This window comes from Arvicanthis niloticus, chromosome 24 (genome assembly GCF_011762505.2).
Source record: "Arvicanthis niloticus isolate mArvNil1 chromosome 24, mArvNil1.pat.X, whole genome shotgun sequence".
Taxonomy (NCBI): domain Eukaryota; kingdom Metazoa; phylum Chordata; class Mammalia; order Rodentia; family Muridae; genus Arvicanthis; species Arvicanthis niloticus.
Genome location: NC_133432.1, coordinates 35853253 through 35870503, shown reverse-complemented (window position 1 = coordinate 35870503; position 17251 = coordinate 35853253). Strand labels below are relative to the sequence as shown.

At 46.8% G+C, this 17251-nt stretch overlaps 2 protein-coding genes across 2 annotated transcripts; both read left to right on the top strand.

Moving 5' to 3' along the window:
- The first annotated feature begins 51 nt into the window (after window positions 1-51).
- Znf394 (zinc finger protein 394) lies at window positions 52-5500 on the top strand. The gene is made up of 3 exons (XM_076923698.1): window positions 52-667; window positions 3377-3500; window positions 4291-5500. Exons 1-3 carry the CDS (start codon window positions 272-274, stop codon window positions 5334-5336), a joined length of 1566 nt encoding a protein of 521 aa, XP_076779813.1. The 5' UTR covers window positions 52-271; the 3' UTR covers window positions 5337-5500.
- Window positions 5501-8853: 3353 nt separating this feature from the next.
- Atp5mf (ATP synthase membrane subunit f) lies at window positions 8854-16435 on the top strand. Its single transcript, XM_076923723.1, has 4 exons — window positions 8854-9011; window positions 13248-13355; window positions 15498-15614; window positions 16266-16435. Exons 1-4 carry the CDS (start codon window positions 8999-9001, stop codon window positions 16292-16294), a joined length of 267 nt encoding a protein of 88 aa, XP_076779838.1. The 5' UTR covers window positions 8854-8998; the 3' UTR covers window positions 16295-16435.
- The last annotated feature ends 816 nt before the right edge of the window (window positions 16436-17251 follow it).

Genomic DNA, 17251 nt, shown 5'->3' with positions numbered 1-17251 from the left:
CTTAGAGAGACTTTGCAAAAGCGAGGCCTATTCCCAGAGGCGCGGGGGGGGGGGTGGGGGGCATGACGCACTTCCGGCCCGGTTTGTTTTTCTGTCACCTGCTGAAATAAGAAATCAAAAGGCCATGTTCGCGGTTGTGCTGTGTCCGTAGTGGCCTTTTCGGGGCCTCGTTTTTGGGAGAGGGTACCAGTCCGCCGCGGTTTCAGAAAAGGTCCGTGAGGTCATTGGGCTTCTAGAAAACAAGCTCCAGCTGGACGGCCCAGAAGCTCCAATGGCTGCGGGCTCTGGGGTCGCCCCGCCACCTTTCGGTGCTGGGCTTTGTACGGTGAAAGTGGAGGAGGACTCTCCGGGGATTCAGGAGTCCTCCGGTTCCGGAGATTGGCAGAACCCCGAAACTTCTCGAAAACTGTTCAGGGAATTGCGCTACCAGGAAGTGGCCGGCCCTGAAGAGGCACTGAGCCGTCTTTGGGAGCTCTGTCGGCGGTGGCTGAGGCCCGAGCTGCGCTCCAAAGAGCAGATCATGGAGCTGCTGGTGCTGGAGCAGTTTCTCACCATCCTGCCCCAGGAGCTCCAAGCGTACGTGCGGGACCACTGCCCTGAAAGCGGGGAGGAGGCTGCGGCCTTGGCGCGAACTCTGCAAAGAGCACTGGACCGGGCCTCCCCCCAGGTGAGACTCGAGTGGGCTCTAGGTGGCACCAGAGAGGTGGTTTAGTGTTTAAAGACCCTGTGCTGCTCTTCCAGAGAATGAATTCAGTTCCCAGGACCCATGTAGAGGGGCTCACAACCATCTGTAGGTCTAGCTTCAAGGGATCTGATGTCATTTTCTGGGTATCTGCATTCACATGCACGTGCACTCAGTCGTGATAACGCTGAGAATACAGCCTGGTTATCTACACACACACACACACACACACACTTTGAATGAGAATGGCCCCTATAGACCCATATATTTGAATATGTTAGGTCCATGAGAAGTCACGTTGGAAAAATAAACTAATATTCTTGATACTTATTACTGATTTTGAAATATATTTTGATTTTTTTTTTTTAAAGGCAGAGTCTCACTGTGTATCCCTATCTGACTTGAAATCATTGTATAGACCAGACAGACTGACCTTGAACTCACAGAGGTCCACCTTCCTGTGCCTCCAAAGTTCAGGGATTAAAGGTGTGGACCACCATTCCTAGCTTTATTGAAACAGAGCTTGTATGTGCCTTTTAGGATACACTCTACAATCACTGTCAGTGTGAAAAGTCTAATTTCATTTTTGTTCACGCGTGTGACTGTGTGTATGAGTGTGTGCCACATCAGTGGGAGTGCTCAAGGAGCACAGAACAGGGTACTGGACCCCTTGAACTGGAATCACAGGCTGTTGTAGGCTGTCTAATGTGGGTGCTGGGAACTGAACACAGGTCAGTCTTCTGGAGGAGCAGGAAGCACTCAGAACTTCTGATTCATCTCTCCTGACCATGAAAAGTTAATCTCAAAATAGTCTGTAGATCCTCCCCACAAAATGCCATTTTATATTTTAGCCATGTTTTTCCATCTCAGCACTGTGGACATTTGGGCTAATACTTAGTTGTTGAGGGCAGACACTTCAGATTTGGATATCTCAGGTTACGAAAATGCTGGAGCACTGGTTCATCCCTGACTGAACTGTGAGATATTCTGATATTTTGAACAGTATTGCTCACAAGCATTTTAGATACAGGGAACTCAGCCAATATAAATATACATGTGTTAGCCATGTGTGTATGTATATATACATACTGTGTTTAAGTCAGTGTGTCACTGTGACAGATACCTCAGACAACTTAAGGAACAAGAGATTCACTGTGATTTAATGGGTCAGAAGTTGAGTCCATAATCAGCTGAATTCATTGTTTCTGGTCTTGGGGTAAGGCAGAACACCATTACACAAGGGTCTGCTGGAGCAAATATGTTCACTTCCTTCCAGAGGATGCAGAGTGGGGATGCAGAAAGGGGTCAGGGCAAGTGAGAGCTCTCAGGGACACTCCTCTGCATCTTCCACTTAGAATGTCTTTCCCCAGCCCCCAATTGAGTTAGGATTTTATGTAGCCCAGGCTGGCCTAGAACAACTCATTATGTATAAGGAAGAGTATGACCCTAGAATTGCTGATCCTCCTGCCTCCACTTCCTGAGTTCTGGGATTATAAGTGTTTGCTATCACATCTGGTTTGTATGGTGCTGGGGGTTGAGCTCAGCTTTGTGTATGCCACAAAGGTCAGTGCTCTTACCCTGAGCCACAGTCCAGTTTAGTTTCCATCTTGATAAGTCACAGTGATAGAACTCAGATATTTCACTCATGCCTTCCCCAGATTGTCAGAGATGATCCACAGAAAGTCTTTTCAAGGTTATAGGAGGAACCAGGATGCCTTTGATCCCAGCACTGGGGAGGCAGAAGCAGGTAGATCTCTGAGTTCAAGGCCAGCCTGGTCTACAGAGTGAGTTTCAGGACAGCCAGGGATACACAGAGAAATTCTGTCTCAAAAAAATTAAACCAAACCAACCAAACAAAAACATTATATGTGGCCTTCTAGTGAGAATCATAGAGAGAATACCTTGAGTCTATATGGATGTGACAGCTGTCAATAATAAAATTTATGGTCTATAGCTTAGGACATAGGAGGTGGGACATTCGGGAGGCAGAAAGGATTCTGAGATAGTGCCAGGTATGAGAGATTTCCCCAGGAAGATTTGACAAGATGGACACATAGTACCTCAGCACGGGTAACCAACCTCGTGGCACACTGTAGATTAGAATAAATGGGCCAATTTATGATCCCATGAGAGAAGAGCCTAGCTATATGGCCAGGGTATTTGTAAATATATTTTGAGTCTGAGTCTTATTTCTGGGAACACAGAACCAAAGAATGGTACAGAGAATGGTAACTCTTCTCACTCCTGTGACTTGAGCAACTTGAGGGAAAGGCTTATTGAAGAACTACAGTCTGAGGTCAGGAAGGCGTGACAGGGGCGTGACTGGCCACCTGGACTCAAGGTTAGTAGTCAGAAGAAAGTGAATGGTGGTGTTCCCTTGCCGCCACCTTTCTGTTCATCCAGTCCAATGCATCAGCCTACCCAGGGTTGACCTTCCCTCCACAGTCAAAGCTGTCTGGAAATGCTCACAAGGTTAGTCTGAACGTTTACTTTTGGGTGATTCCAAATCCAGTCAGGTTGACAGTGAAGACTGACAGCAGCAGGTCCCTTTGGTACCCAGTTCACACAGCATATATGGTTTGTCTTGATTCTCTCACACTAGCTCCTTCCACTCTAGAGACCGGCTTCTCCTTAGACTAGTGGTAGTGTTTGCAGTGACAGCAAGTACTAAATGGAGATCTTATGCTATTCTAGGGCTTGGTGACCTTCAAGGATATGGCTGAATCTCTGACCTGGGAAGAGTGGGAGCAGCTGGCTGAAGCTCGGAAGGGCTTCTGGGGAGAGAACCCAAAGGATGCTGGGAGCACAGTTGTGTCTGGTTAGTGCACATATATATATGATATACTTTGATTAAACCAACCCCCATTCCTCTCTTATCCCTTCCCTCCCTCTGGAACCCTTCTTTCCAGTATGTCCTCTCCCATTCCTCTCTTATCCCCAAATGTTCCCTCCTACATTCAGGTTTGCGGTGTTTTAATTAGGATTTGCATGTGCATGAGTGTGGGGTAGTTTTCACAGGCAACTTGACAATTGCTTACATCCTTGAAGGAAAATCACTCTGGCTCCCCCAGCAGTGATTAATAACTCATAGCCCCTCAGCTAGAGGTGGGATGTCATGTTCCCCTCCCCATTTGTATGTGTTTGTGTGGGTGAACATGCTTGTAGTAAAGGTGTACGTGTAGAGGCCAGAGGACAATTTGTATGCACCTTCACCCAATGCTAGACTGAACTGGCATTGGAACCCTGCTTTCATATGTTGGCATCACCAGCTATGCCCATTATAGCTCATCTGGGGAGACTTCTGATATTAACCTAGCCCACATTCATGGGATGAAGGCTGGACAGCCTGTTCTGACATCCTTTCTGTCTTTACCTCTTAGTGTAGCTGTGCAGTAGGACAGGGAAGAATGCCTTGGTAGCTGTAGCACAAGTAAGAAGGAAAGCTATTTGCTTGCACAGGCAAAGTGCACACTCATGATGGGCTCAGTTCCATATAGAGTCTGGTAGAGAACACCCAGAAGCTGGTCAGAGGTGCTTCCATTACCAGCATTTCTATTTCACTCTCATACAGGGGCAAGATGACAGCAGCTTCTATTTTCATGTTTCAGGCTTGGAAACTAAAGCTGCAAACCCAGATGTGATCCTAAAGCAGGAAATTCTGAATGAGGCAGAGCCACAGGCATGGCTGCAAGAAGTGTCCCAGGAAAAGGGCCCAGCATTTACCAAATGTGATTCCTGTGAGGACTGGGAAGAAAAGCTGCCAAAAGCTGCTGTGTTGCTGCAGCTCCAGAGCTCTCCTGAAGAACAAGGATGCACTGCCATCCCACATCTCATTGGTGTGTCCAAAGATGAAAGGGATTCTGAGAATAATGAATCTGGGAGCAGTGGCAACTCTGTCCTTGGTCAGCACATCCAGACAGCAGAGGGGCTGGGTACCAACGATGCGTGTGAGGACGACCACAAACAAGGCTTACAAGTGACAGGCCATACAGCGGAGCCTCACAGCTCTGTGGACAGCACTTTGGGGCTTCGTGAGACCCAGAGGCACTTCCATGAAGACAAACCTTATAAGTGTGGTTGCTGTGAGAAGAGATTCAGACAGCGCTCAGACCTCTTCAAACACCAGAGGACCCACACAGGTGAGAAACCCTATCAGTGCCAAGAGTGTGGGAAAAGCTTCAGTCAGAGTGCCGCCCTTGTTAAACACCAGCGGACACACACAGGCGAGAAGCCGTATGCATGCCCAGAATGCGGGGAATGCTTCAGGCAGAGCTCACATCTGAGTCGGCATCAGAGAACCCATGCCAGCGAGAAGTACTGTAAATGTGAGGAGTGTGGGGAGATCTTTCATATCTCCAGCTTATTTAGACATCAGAGATTACACAAAGGGGAGAGACCATACAAGTGTGAAGACTGTGAGAAGAGTTTCAAACAGCGCTCAGACCTCTTTAAGCACCAGAGAATCCATACGGGAGAGAAACCCTATGTGTGTTTTGTCTGTGGGAGAAGATTCAGTCAGAGTGCAACCCTCATTAAACACCAGAGAACTCACACGGGAGAAAAACCTTATAAATGTTTTCAATGTGGCGATAGATTTAGACAGAGTACACACCTCGCCCGACACCAAAGAATCCATCAAAATTCAGTCTCCTAGCTTTCATATGTCTGCATGACTTAGGTGGTTTTTACTGTTGCTACTATTGAGAAAAGATCTCACTGTGAAGTCCTGGCTATCTGGAAGTAGCTGGCCATAAACCCAAGAGATCAACCTGCCTCTCCTGTATTAATTAAAGGTGCCCACCACCTTGCCCAACATGACTCTTGTTGTGATTGTTCAGTTGTTTCTTTGTCTAGAAGGTGCATTGTCATTTAGGATATATCTCAGTCACTCACAGACAGATTTCCTTAGACCTCACACACAAGACAGTAGGTCTCATTTGAACCTTTTGGTTTGGTTGGGTTTTGAGACAGGATCTCATTATGTTGCTTTGGCTATCTTAGAACACTATGTAGACCAGGCCTAGAACTTGGATATGTGACTCCTGCGTGCTGAGATTAAAGACATGCATCATCACAGCCCAGCTTGAACTGAACCTTAACCTAATGCTTGTATAAAGAATTTCATTGAGCCAGGCATTGTGGCATACACCTTTAGTCCCTGCACTCAGGAGACAGAGGCAGGAAGGTTAGCTTGGTCTACAGAGGGAATTCCAGGACAGCCAGGTCTATATAAACTAAAAAAAGAGAGAGAGAGAGAGAAAAGATTTTCATGGGGCAAGAGAGCCCAGCAAGTAAAGATACTTGCCAGGGAAGCCTGGCAACCTGAGTTTGATCCCTGGAACCCACGGAAAGTACAAAAGAAACTGACTCCTCAGAGTGGGCCTCTGATCTCTACACAGGTATGTTCACATACACATCAAGCACACGTTCGCATGGTAATCTTTTTTTTTTTTTTTTTTTTTTTTTTTTTGCATTTATTGGTTGGAGGTACACACATGCCATAGTGCGTATGTGGAACTTACAGGATAACTTGAAGGAGTTGGTGTGCTCTTCTAACAGCCTGTAAATTCCAGGGATGACCTCAGGTCATTAAGCTTGGCATTAATGTCTTTACCCATTGAGACATTTCACTTCCCCAATAATGTTTTACATATATATCATGAGAAATGCTCATGGGAGCTTTTCTTGGTGCTAGAACTTTTGCCTCCCATGCACAAGGTCCTAGGTCCAATGATTCCAGCATCTCAACAAAACAAAATGAAAATTGTTATGTGACTTTTTGTTTCAGACAGTCTCTTTAGCCCAAGCTAGCCTCTAACTCACTTTGTAGCCCAGGCTGGTTTCAAAGTCACAGGGATCTTCCTGACCAATGCTCTCAAGTCCTGGGATTATTGTAGTATGACACCCTATCCAGCTTTCCCATGAGACTAAACATGCAAGTGGCTGGAAGGTGGCCTACAACTGTGTTAGTAACAACTCTAAGCATAATAGATTAGTCCTTTTCATGAACACGAAGCGGCAGATAAATGGGACCCTTGAATAAGACTCCTCCCTTGCTTCCCCTGTGCCCCAAGACAAGAGTTTCTCTGTGTAGCTCTGGCTGGCCTGGAACTCATTCTGTAGATCAGGCTGATCTTGAACAGAGATCCACCTGTCTCTGCCTCCCAAGTGCTGGGATCAAAGGTCTGTGACACTAGGCTGGTATAGATCTTTGGTCCAAGATAGAGTCATTTAAGACACTAAGATAGGGCTGGTGAGATGGCTCAGTGGTTAAGAGCACTGACTGCTCTTCCAGAGGTCATGAGTTCAAATCCCAGCAACCACATGGTGGCTCACAACCATCCATAATGAGATCTGATGCCCTCATATGGGTGTCTGAAGACAGCTACAGTGTACTTACACAAAATAAATAAATAAATTCTAAAAAAACAAAAAAAAACCACTAAGATGATGATCCAGCCCCTTCAGGGAAATGGTAACTGAACAGTCTACACTTCTCAGAAGTCTGCAGATCCCTTGTCTCAATAGAACTGCTTGACTACAGCTTCCTTTTATACTAATGGCTAGAGTGCCCTGGCCCCCACCCACTCCCCCAGTAAATTTCATGTACTGCAGTTCCTTTTGCTTGTAACAATTCCCCTTTCTCTAATGCTTTCCCACCAAACTAAAAAGCAGTCCAAATATCCAGAAATGTGCTCAACCTAGACTATAGGAGGATTTCTGGTGGCTTGGTTAAAAAAGCCAGCATTCCTCAGGAATTTGTGAAGCCCAGGTCTCCTCTGTCAAAAGGAGTCACTTTTCTTGCCTTTGGCAGAAGGGACATATGGCTACCTGTGGCATTTACCAGCATATCAAAATGCATGCTGGCCTCCAGTCTCTCAGTATCACAAATACCTGTTACACACTTCAAAATCCATGCTACAGCATCCTGGCTCTTTTCAACTTCAGCTCCTGGACTTCCCTGCCCCCAGCTAGTCATTCTCCTTATAACCCTGCTATTCTCACCACCCCTGCCCCCTGCCCCATTCTCTCACTCTTAAATTGCCCTGACCATGTCTAGTTAGATGCCTGAGTTCGGTCTACTCTCTCTGCTCTGGACTCTTTCAGATGCCTCTGCCTGTTTTCATATCTACAATAAACAACCCCCCCCCACACACACACACACACACCATGGGAGCTGGGGAGATGGCTCATCGGTTAAGAGCACTTGCTGCTCTTCCAGAGGACCCAGGTTTGATTCCCACAACTCACATAGGAGCTCACAACTGTCTCTAACTTCAGCTCCAGGAGATCCAATGCCCTCTTTTGACCTCAGTGGGCCCTGCATGCATGTACACAGACATACATGGTGCAAAACAGCCATATACATAAAAATTATTATTTTTTGGTTTTTCGAGACAGGGTTTCTCTGTGTAGTCCTGGCTGTCCTGGAACTCACTCTGTAGACCAGGCTGGCCTCGAACTCAGAAATCCGCCTGCCTCTGCCTCCCAAGTGCTGGGATTAAAGGTATACGCCACCACCGCCCGGCTCAAAAAAAAATTTTTTTTAAAAAACTTCACCTTAATTATACCATGGAGTGGTTATGTCAGTTTATACAGGCAGTGTACACATGTAATTCCAATACTTGAGTTGCCACTGCTCAAAGTTTGAGGCCAATCCAGAACACATACTGATTTCCAGGCTAGAATGACTCTGTTATTGCATACAGTCTTGCTGTATTTCAAGTCCAAAGTTGGGAATTAATGCCTGTATCTATATAGTAGCCCGACTTTGGCGCTAACATGGCTTACATCTAAAACTTCTGATTTTGGGTCAAAAAAAAACTACCTTTACGAGCTTTAGAAAAGATCGTTTAAGCAGTTCTCAGCTGTGGAGGCGTATTTGCAACATCATGGAAACCACTTAAGCATCTTGAGTGGAACTTCAGAGGGATTTGGGGTCAGAGCACAGTGAATAGCAGGTAAAAGGAATTGGGGAGGGTTAAAAAAATGTTCCCGTATTCAAGGCTTCTCTGCTTTTCTTCTTTCTTTTCAGCATTGGGAATGGAACCAGCGCCTTAAGCACTCTGGGACTGAGCCACACCCCTAACCCTTACCTCCTCTCATTTCTCATAACAGATCCAAAAGAAGAAGACAAAAAGCCAGAAGGTCCCTTTTCCCTTTTGTTCTTCTCGCCTGCCTAGGATAGGTCCCAAAATGCTCTAACTGGCTATCTACTTCCCATGAGCCTCTGCTCCCAGCGCCGGCAGGAGTGCGTGCGCCCTTCCCAGCAGCCTTCGCGCAGGGCTGGATTTCTGCGGACACCAGGACTTCAAGATGGCGTCGCCCGGTGAGTCCTCAGCCCTTCCCTGGCCGTGGGGTTGGAAGCCCGATTTGGGCACAGGCTCCAGGGCCACAGTGGGGTGAGAAGGAACCACGGGAACTCTTGCTCGTCACCCGGGGACTTCACTGCGGCCTCCCCGGAAGCGCGCTGAACACTTACTATAAGATCCGTGTTGTCCGCCCGCCTCCGTACACTCTGCAGCGGATTTCTGCTGGGCAGCGCCTGGCCTGGCGGTGGGAGACCCAGTCAGCATGGAGAGGCTTCTGCGGGCCTGCACATGCGTTGCCGGGAACCCTTTGTCTGGCTCTCCGCTGAGGGGACTAAGCTGCTGCTTTTTCCTCCTGCGCGACAGACATAGGCAGGGTCACTTGAACCTATACGCATGGCAGCGCATGTCCTTCCTGGAGATGAGGTTCAGATTAAGGTCCAGGACCAGCGAGTGCCTAGAATGGTTCCCGACACCACATTATGTTACGAAGGAGTCGATTGAATATGCCTACTGAGGTGAAGTGACCTGTTCAAGGTCACCAGTCCTGAGAGAGCCTAGCTGGGATTCAGACCTAGGTTGGCGGGTCCCATGGTAAATGAAATTACCTTGCAGAGACGTCCTTGTGACAGACAAGCAGGTGTTCCCTTAACACGTACGAGTAAATCGCTGCACTCACTCACTGCGCACTGTTGGGGTTACATGTCATTATTGTTTTTGTTATTATGGGTATCACGTGTGTCTAGGTGTGGTCATGGGATTGCTGGAACTTGTGTCCAGGTTAGAGGACAACTTCGAGGAACTCCAGTAGTCAGGCTAGCCATTTCACGGTTTCTCCATGTAGCCCAGGTTGGGCGTCAACTTGCAGCCACAGTCGTCCTGTGTTAGTCTCTCTCTCTTGAGTGCTAGGGTTACAGGCCTGTGCCACCACACTTAGCTTGTTTGTGTGTTCTTTATCTCAGCCTGGGAAAGTGAAGGGGTGGGGTGTCTAAAACCCAGAGTGTGAAGAAGCTGGGCCTTTTTGGTTTGGTTTGGTTCTTGGTTTTGCAAGATAGGATTTCTTCGTGTAGCTCTGGCTGCCCTGGAACTCATCTGTAGATCCACCTGGTTCTGCCTCCCCAGTGCTGGGATTAAAGGTGCACCACTGCCACCTGGGGCATTAGAGCTATTTCATCTGTAAAATGGCAGATGGTTAGTGAACACAGTGGTTTTAGAAGAGACAACGGGAAGTGCATTGATGACACTGTTCAAGAGGTTGAAGAAGCACGGTTGCTTTGAGGTAAGGCCAGCCTGGGCCTTCCTCCAAAAAACAAAAAGTTGAGATAATAGAAGTTTTGGACCCCACCCCACAAAGAGTTTCTCTGCAGCCCTGGCTGTCCTTGAACTCCCGCCTGCCTTTGCCTCCCCAATTGCTGGGATTGAAGGTATGAGCTGCTGCTGCCACCTTGTTTGCTTGTTTGTTTTTTAACAAGATCTCCCTAAATAGCTGTGGCTATCCTGAAACTCACTAGGTAGATCAGGCTTGCCTGGAACTCATAAGAGTCTCCCTGCTTCTGCCTCCTAACTGCTGGGATTAAAGGCATGTGCCGTCATACCCAGTTTGAAGTTTGTAATCTTATTTAAGTAGGTTACTGTGAAGAGACCTTTGAATGAAAGACAAAAGAGTTTAGTTTAGTACACTTAGCTAGCTGGGAGTGGTATTGTACACCTGTCACCCTAGCAGTTGGAAAGCTGAAGCAAGACGATTGCCATGAGTTTAAGGGTACTATATAGCAATACCCTATCTTTAAAAACCAAACCATCAAACAAAAAGATCATTTAGTTCAAGAAAGATAGTGTGTGTGTGTGTGTGTGTGTGTGTGTGTGTGTGTGTGTGTAGGAAGAGGAGGGGGGGAGGAAGAAGAGGAGGAGGAGGAAAGTTACAGCTCAGTTGGTGAAGTGCTTGCCCAGCAGGAACAAAGTCCTGGGTTCCATCCTCAGCACCACATAAAGCCGATAATTCGAGTACTTAAGGTAGTAGGAATCAAGTATGCCAGAGACATCCATGGGATACAGCAGCAGGTTTGAGCCCAGCTTGGGCTACATAAGATCCTGTCTCAAACAAACAAACAAAAAGGCCAAGCATACACGAGTATGTATGTTCGTGTGTGTGTGTGTGCAGAAGGGCCATAGGGAGAGTATGGAGGTCAGAAAACAACTTTGCAGGCTCTGTGCTACTGCACATACTTTTAATCCCAGTTCTCGGGAGGCAAAAGACAAGCAGGTATCTGAGTTGAAAGTCAGCCTGGTCTACATAGTTCCAGTACAACCAGGGCTCTAGAGAAAGACCCTGTCTCAAGAAACAAAGATGCTTGAGAAAATGGCTGACCCACAGTGAAGGATTCTGTTGGTGTGAACTGGGCATCTGGTTTTCCTTTTGGGGTACTTGAATGAGATCAGTTCACATAATCTGATATATTCAGTGTGACTCTAGTGAAGGAATTGGAGTTCATGCCTCCATGCCTCCTAAGTATTGATGCTGGGGTGAGAAGCTTTGGGTGGGTGGAGATGACACAGGTTGGTTCTCAGCTCCCATATGGAGGTTCATATTCATCTGTAACTCTAGTTCCAGGGCATCTGATGCCCTCTTCTGATCTTTGTATACCAAGCATGAATATGGTGCATATACATACATGCAGGCAAAATACCCATGTACATATAATAAAAATACTAAATTTAAAAAAATGATGTATTTTTATTTGATGGGCATTGGCATTTTGCCTGCGTGTATGTCTATGCAAGGATGCCATATCCCCTGGAATAAAGTTACAGACAGTTGTGAGCTGCCATGTGGGTGCTGGGAATTGAACCTGGATCCTCTGGAAGAATAGTCAGTGCTCTTAACTGCTGAGCCATCTCTCCAGCTTCATAAGAATAAATCTTTTTTTTTTTTTTTTTTTTTTTTTTTTTTTGGTTTTTTTGAGACAGGGTTTCTCTGTGTAGCCCTGGCTGTCCTGGAACTCACTCTGTAGATCAGGCTGGCCTCGAACTCAGAAATCTGCCTGCCTCTGCCTCCCAAGTGCTGGGACTAAAGGCGTGCGCCACCACCGCCCGGCAAGAATAAATCTTGAAAAAAAAAATTATTTGCTTTTTATGGATATAGGGTCTTTCTATGTAGCCCTGTCTGTCCTGGAACTCACTAGGTAGACCAGGCTGGCCTTGAATTCATAGAGTTCTTCCTGACTCTGTCTCCAAAATGCTGGGATAATAAAATACATATATCACCACCCTCCACTCTTTAAAAATAGTTGTTGTTAGATTACTCTGTGTATGCAGGCATATGCAAGCCACAGTTGTGGAGATCAGTTCTTCCACATACCCTAGGGCAACCCCAGGGGTTGGACAGACCTATCCTGAGATCTGCTTCCGGAGCATGGAGAAAGGTTGTGAGATTTGATTTGTTTCCTTCCTCTGTATGGGTTCCTTTCACTGCAGGGTAATCATTATTACAACTGTGTGATGACTAAAGATAACCACAGACAGGGCTGTCAAGCTGGCTCAGTTGCTCTTACAGAGGACCTGAGTTTGGTTCCCAGCACCTGTGTAACTTGGCTCACAGCCGCTTGTATGCACTCACATGTGCATACCAACACAGAGACATGTATACAGTTAAAAATCTTTAAATGAATAAGGCAAATGTTAGAGGTTTTTATTTTCTGAGGTAGAGATTTGTTTGTTGTTCACCCTTTAACATGTTGATCATTTTGTCTGCACGTCCGAGAGCTAGGATTATTATAGGTGTGTGCCGTTGTGCCTGGCTTTGGTTAGCTTTATAGTGCCCTAGGCTATTCCATTGTATTCTCTTCCGTGGTCCTTAGCTTTCTTCTTTACAGTCATTTTCAGTAAGCTGTTATGTGTATGTGTGCTTTTGCCTGCATGTATGTCTGTATACCACATATGTGTCGGTGCTAGAGGCAACCGACCAGAAGTCAATTGCATTAGACTGTAGACTGTCGTGTGATGCTGGTGATTGAACCCAAGTCCTCTGTGCCATCTCTCCAACCCTTGGTGTTTAAAGCTTTTGCTAAGGAGCTCTGCCATTTCATAGGCTTCGGCCTACAAAAGTGCCTTTGGTATGTTATATTTGTTCACAAAATGGTTCACGTGCGGCACCTGTATGTCATCTACTTGCAGGAACAGTTGAAATGCTGACGTGGGAGAAGAGCTGTGTTGCTGCAGGGTTATCATTCTGTGTTTTTGTTTTGTTTCTCTTTCAGTGCCACTGAAGGAGAAGAGGCTCATGGAGGTTAAACTTGGAGAGCTGCCGAGCTGGATACTGATGCGGGATTTCACCCCCAGTGGCATTGCAGGAGCCTTTAGGAGAGGTCCGTGTCTGTGGGTGAGAAGGCGGGAGCAGTGCTCCTGTCTTAACTGGATTCTTGTATTTGGGTGAACCTATTAAAGGCTGACTTATGGGCAAGGGAAATGGCTCATACTCAAGTATGGACTTGAGTTTGGGTTTCCAGTGTCCATGTAAAAAGCAATGTGTGCTTGTAGTTCTAACACTGAGAGGCAGATACAGAGGATCCCAGGAGCTCACTGGCTGCTGTTTAGTTTAGTTAATTTGTCAGCTCCAAGTCTAATGAGCAACCTTGTCTCAGAACGTGGTGGAGAGAGGTAGGAAGCTACCTGATGTGACCTCTGGCCTCCACACACTGCTCTCAGAACTGTGAATGTGAGAGTGCACATACCATTGGCATGGACACATAAACAGCAAAGGTAAGCTCTAAGACACTTTGGCTTAGGAAATGTTTTGCAGTGTTTTGAGGCTATGAGGCCCAGGCTGGCCTTGCACTTCCCTTTAGCCTGTCTCAGCCTCCCAAGTAATGGTGCCACATGCCCAGGTCAACATAGCTTCATTGCTCTGGATCAGTGCCTCTGTCTTAAGAGGAAACTGAAAACCAGGTATGGTTCCACACAGCTGTACTTGTAGCAGTAGGAAGCTGGAGGCATGAAGGTCCAGAGGTCAGGGTCACCTTCAGCTGTTAAGAAATTTGTTGGCCTGGGGTACACAAGGCTCTTGTCTCAAAATGAAAAATTACAGATCAAAAGAGACTTCTTTGAGAAGAGAATGAGTGCTCGTCCTTCAAGCCTGGGTAACTTAGTAAGTACAGCACGGGTCAATGCGCATGGCCTTGGGCCTCCCGGGATCCCCATTTTCCTAATCTGGCCACCACGTGCTACTGCTCCTGTGACTTGGCCTAGTTTAAGGCTTTCCTTGCAGTTCTGCCCCTAGAATAGTCTGCCTTTGCCCCATGTCTATTATGGCTGTTCAGGAAATTTGTAAAGCCCGTAGCTCTTCCCAGGCAGCCCTTGCTGTGTTGAACTTTAATACCTATCAGATCATCCCATTTTTGTTGTTGTTGCCTTTGTTTTGTTGTTGGGGGTCTCACTGTATAGCCATGGCTGGCATAAAACTGTACACCAGGCTGGCCTGAACTCAAGAGATGCCCCCGCCTTTACCTCTGAGGTACCTTTTTGTTATGAGACAGTCTCAGGCAGGCCTCAAATTGAGTATGTAGCTGAGGAAAGCCTTGAACTTGTGATCCTTTTGCCTCCACCTACAATGTACCATCTCAACGGACTCATTTCACTTTTTTTCACTAAGTAGAGTATGCTAGTGTCCTCTCTGATGAGTCACCTGGCTGTATCTGTTAACCCTGCCCCTGACATATTTAAGGCATTCAGTGCTGTCGGGAAGTATGGTACAACCAACTTAAGTTTATCTCTGACCAGCTTACGCATAAATGAGACTCAGACTGTGGTTGTTTCATTTGGCTTGGACAGTTATTGGGAACAACGCCTAATCTACTCTTCTAACTGCTGGTCTGGCTGCCTCTCCAGTGGTGTACCCCAGATACGTGCTGTTTCTCCCAAGCATATGCTTATGGTCCGTCTCCTCTCGTGGCAGCTTCCTCTCTTTTGTTGTTCATCCTCCTCTCTCCCCCAACCAGGTCACTCCAAACAACCTACCTCTAATCCCTCCAGTAATTGGCTATAGCCAATTTTATTTAATCAATAGTTTTAAATCAGGGAACAAGGTTTGCACAAACAAACAAAAGCTTATAAACACAAGCAGTCACTCGTGTAGGCCTAGACCTTCTGAGTATAGAATTTAGCACTACAACACATAGCAACAGACGAACCTCCACAGTGAAGGGCGTGGCCAACCTAGTGGGCTACAGTGAAGTGGCCCTTACTGGAGATTGGAACCTAGGGCACAGTTAGAGTAAGAGGGTTCCCGGGTGGAGGTAAGAGCCACATCCACATGATTAAAGCCGAAGAAGGGGTGCGTGCCCTGTTAAATGGGCTTAAGATCTAGGGCTAGTCTTGGGTTAAGGAGACAACCTCATAGGGTATTTGTGCTATCCAACATTACCAGTGTAATCCCGGTGCAGCTCTAGGGATCCGGCCGGCCGGCCGCACACTGTCTGCATTGTTGGCAGTGAGCGCCTCCTCTGTTGCAGGGTATGACCGGTACTACAACAAGTACATCAACGTGCGCAAGGGCAGCATCTCCGGGATCACCATGGTGCTGGCGGCCTACGTGGTCTTCAGCTACTGCATTTCTTACAAGGAACTCAGTAAGTATTCTAGCATGACCTGGCTTCCTGCCACCCAGGAGCATGGCTTTGTTAGATATGGCAGTCCACCTTGTTAGCAGTGGAGCTCTAGGATGCTCCGTACCTGTTTGTTCTCCCACCTGAGGAAGTTACAGTAATGTGGTATGTATGGGACTGTTTTAACTGAGGAGCCTATGAAAAAAACCCAGGAAAAATATGTTGGAATTAGGCTAAAGTTTACTGATTGGGAAACATAATATAAAATGTTGAAAACTGGTTTACTTTCCTAGTAGCTAGTGGGAAGGGGGCAGTAGGTTGAGTGTATGATCCAGGGGCATAGCTCTGGCAAAGTGCAGCCTCCCCTCAGTCCCAGACCTGGGCTGCTGATACCTGATGGAAGACTGGGTGAGAGCACCAGCCTCCCTCTGACACGACTTCCCGCTGTTCTCACAGCACCAGCTCGCCAGTCTCACTGAGCCTGGGCAGTACTTCTTGTTGCAGGGCTCTAATGGGTACCTGTGTCACCATTTGACATGGGAAGAAATTAGCCAGGTGTCAGGTCCCAACTTACCTGAAAGAGTTTCAGGATTGAGATGGTTTGCGATCCGTTGCCACCACTCTCCTGTGCTTTTACACGGACACATGGTAGGAGACTGTTTTTCCTATTTCTAGAACATGAGCGGCAACGCAAGTACCACTGAAGAGGGGTCACTGGAGGGCACTGCATGGCCAAGCATAACTGCCTGTCCCACTCCGATCTAGGAAGAATTCAACTGGCCAAACCTTCATAGTCTGGCTGAGAACTAGCATCCAATAAAGGTGACTGACTGGTTCACATACCACCTGCTTGGTGTAGTCATTGTTCTGACTTATCCAGACAGTCAGGATTTTGGCTCATGAAACCTGTGGGCTCTGTATACTGTTGCGTGCTTGGGACTGTGACCCAGCTCACTGTGGGGCAGCACATTATCTGGGGTCTCCAGCTGTCTAGAGGCTTGTCCCCACCATTAGCATTGTGCTGTTCAGAGGTGCTGCGGCAGTTGGTTACTAATACAGTATGAAGCACAGGCCACTGAATCATGACAATTTTTCTCTTTCGATACAGGGTCTCTCTACTTAGCTCTGGCTGTTCTAAAATTGACTAGGTAGACCAGGCTAGCCTCAAACTCAGATCAGCCTGCCTCTCTGCCTGGGAATTAAAGGCATGTGCCACCACACCTGGCTCTTATGGGTATTTTGCTTGCATGCATGTGTACCATGTGTGTGCTTCATGCCCACAAAGATGAGAAAAGGTTATCAAATCCCTTTGAATTGGAGTCTTTTTTTTTTTTTTTTTTTTTTTTTTTTTTTTTTTTTTTTTTTGGTTTTTCGAGACAGGGTTTCTCTGTATAGCCTTGGCTGACCTGGAACTCACTCTGTAGACCAGGCTGGCCTTAAACTCAGAAATCCGCCTGCCTCTGCCTCCCAAGTGCTGGGATTAAAGGGGTGCTCCACCCCTGCCCGGCATGAATCGGAGTCATATGAGCTGCTATATGGGTACTGGTACTCTTAGGAAATGCTTTCAATTGCTTTAAAAAAAAAAAAAAAAAGTGTACAGGTGCTTGCCTGCATCATTTGTGTCTCTGATACTACAGAGGCCAGAAGAGGGTATTAAGTTC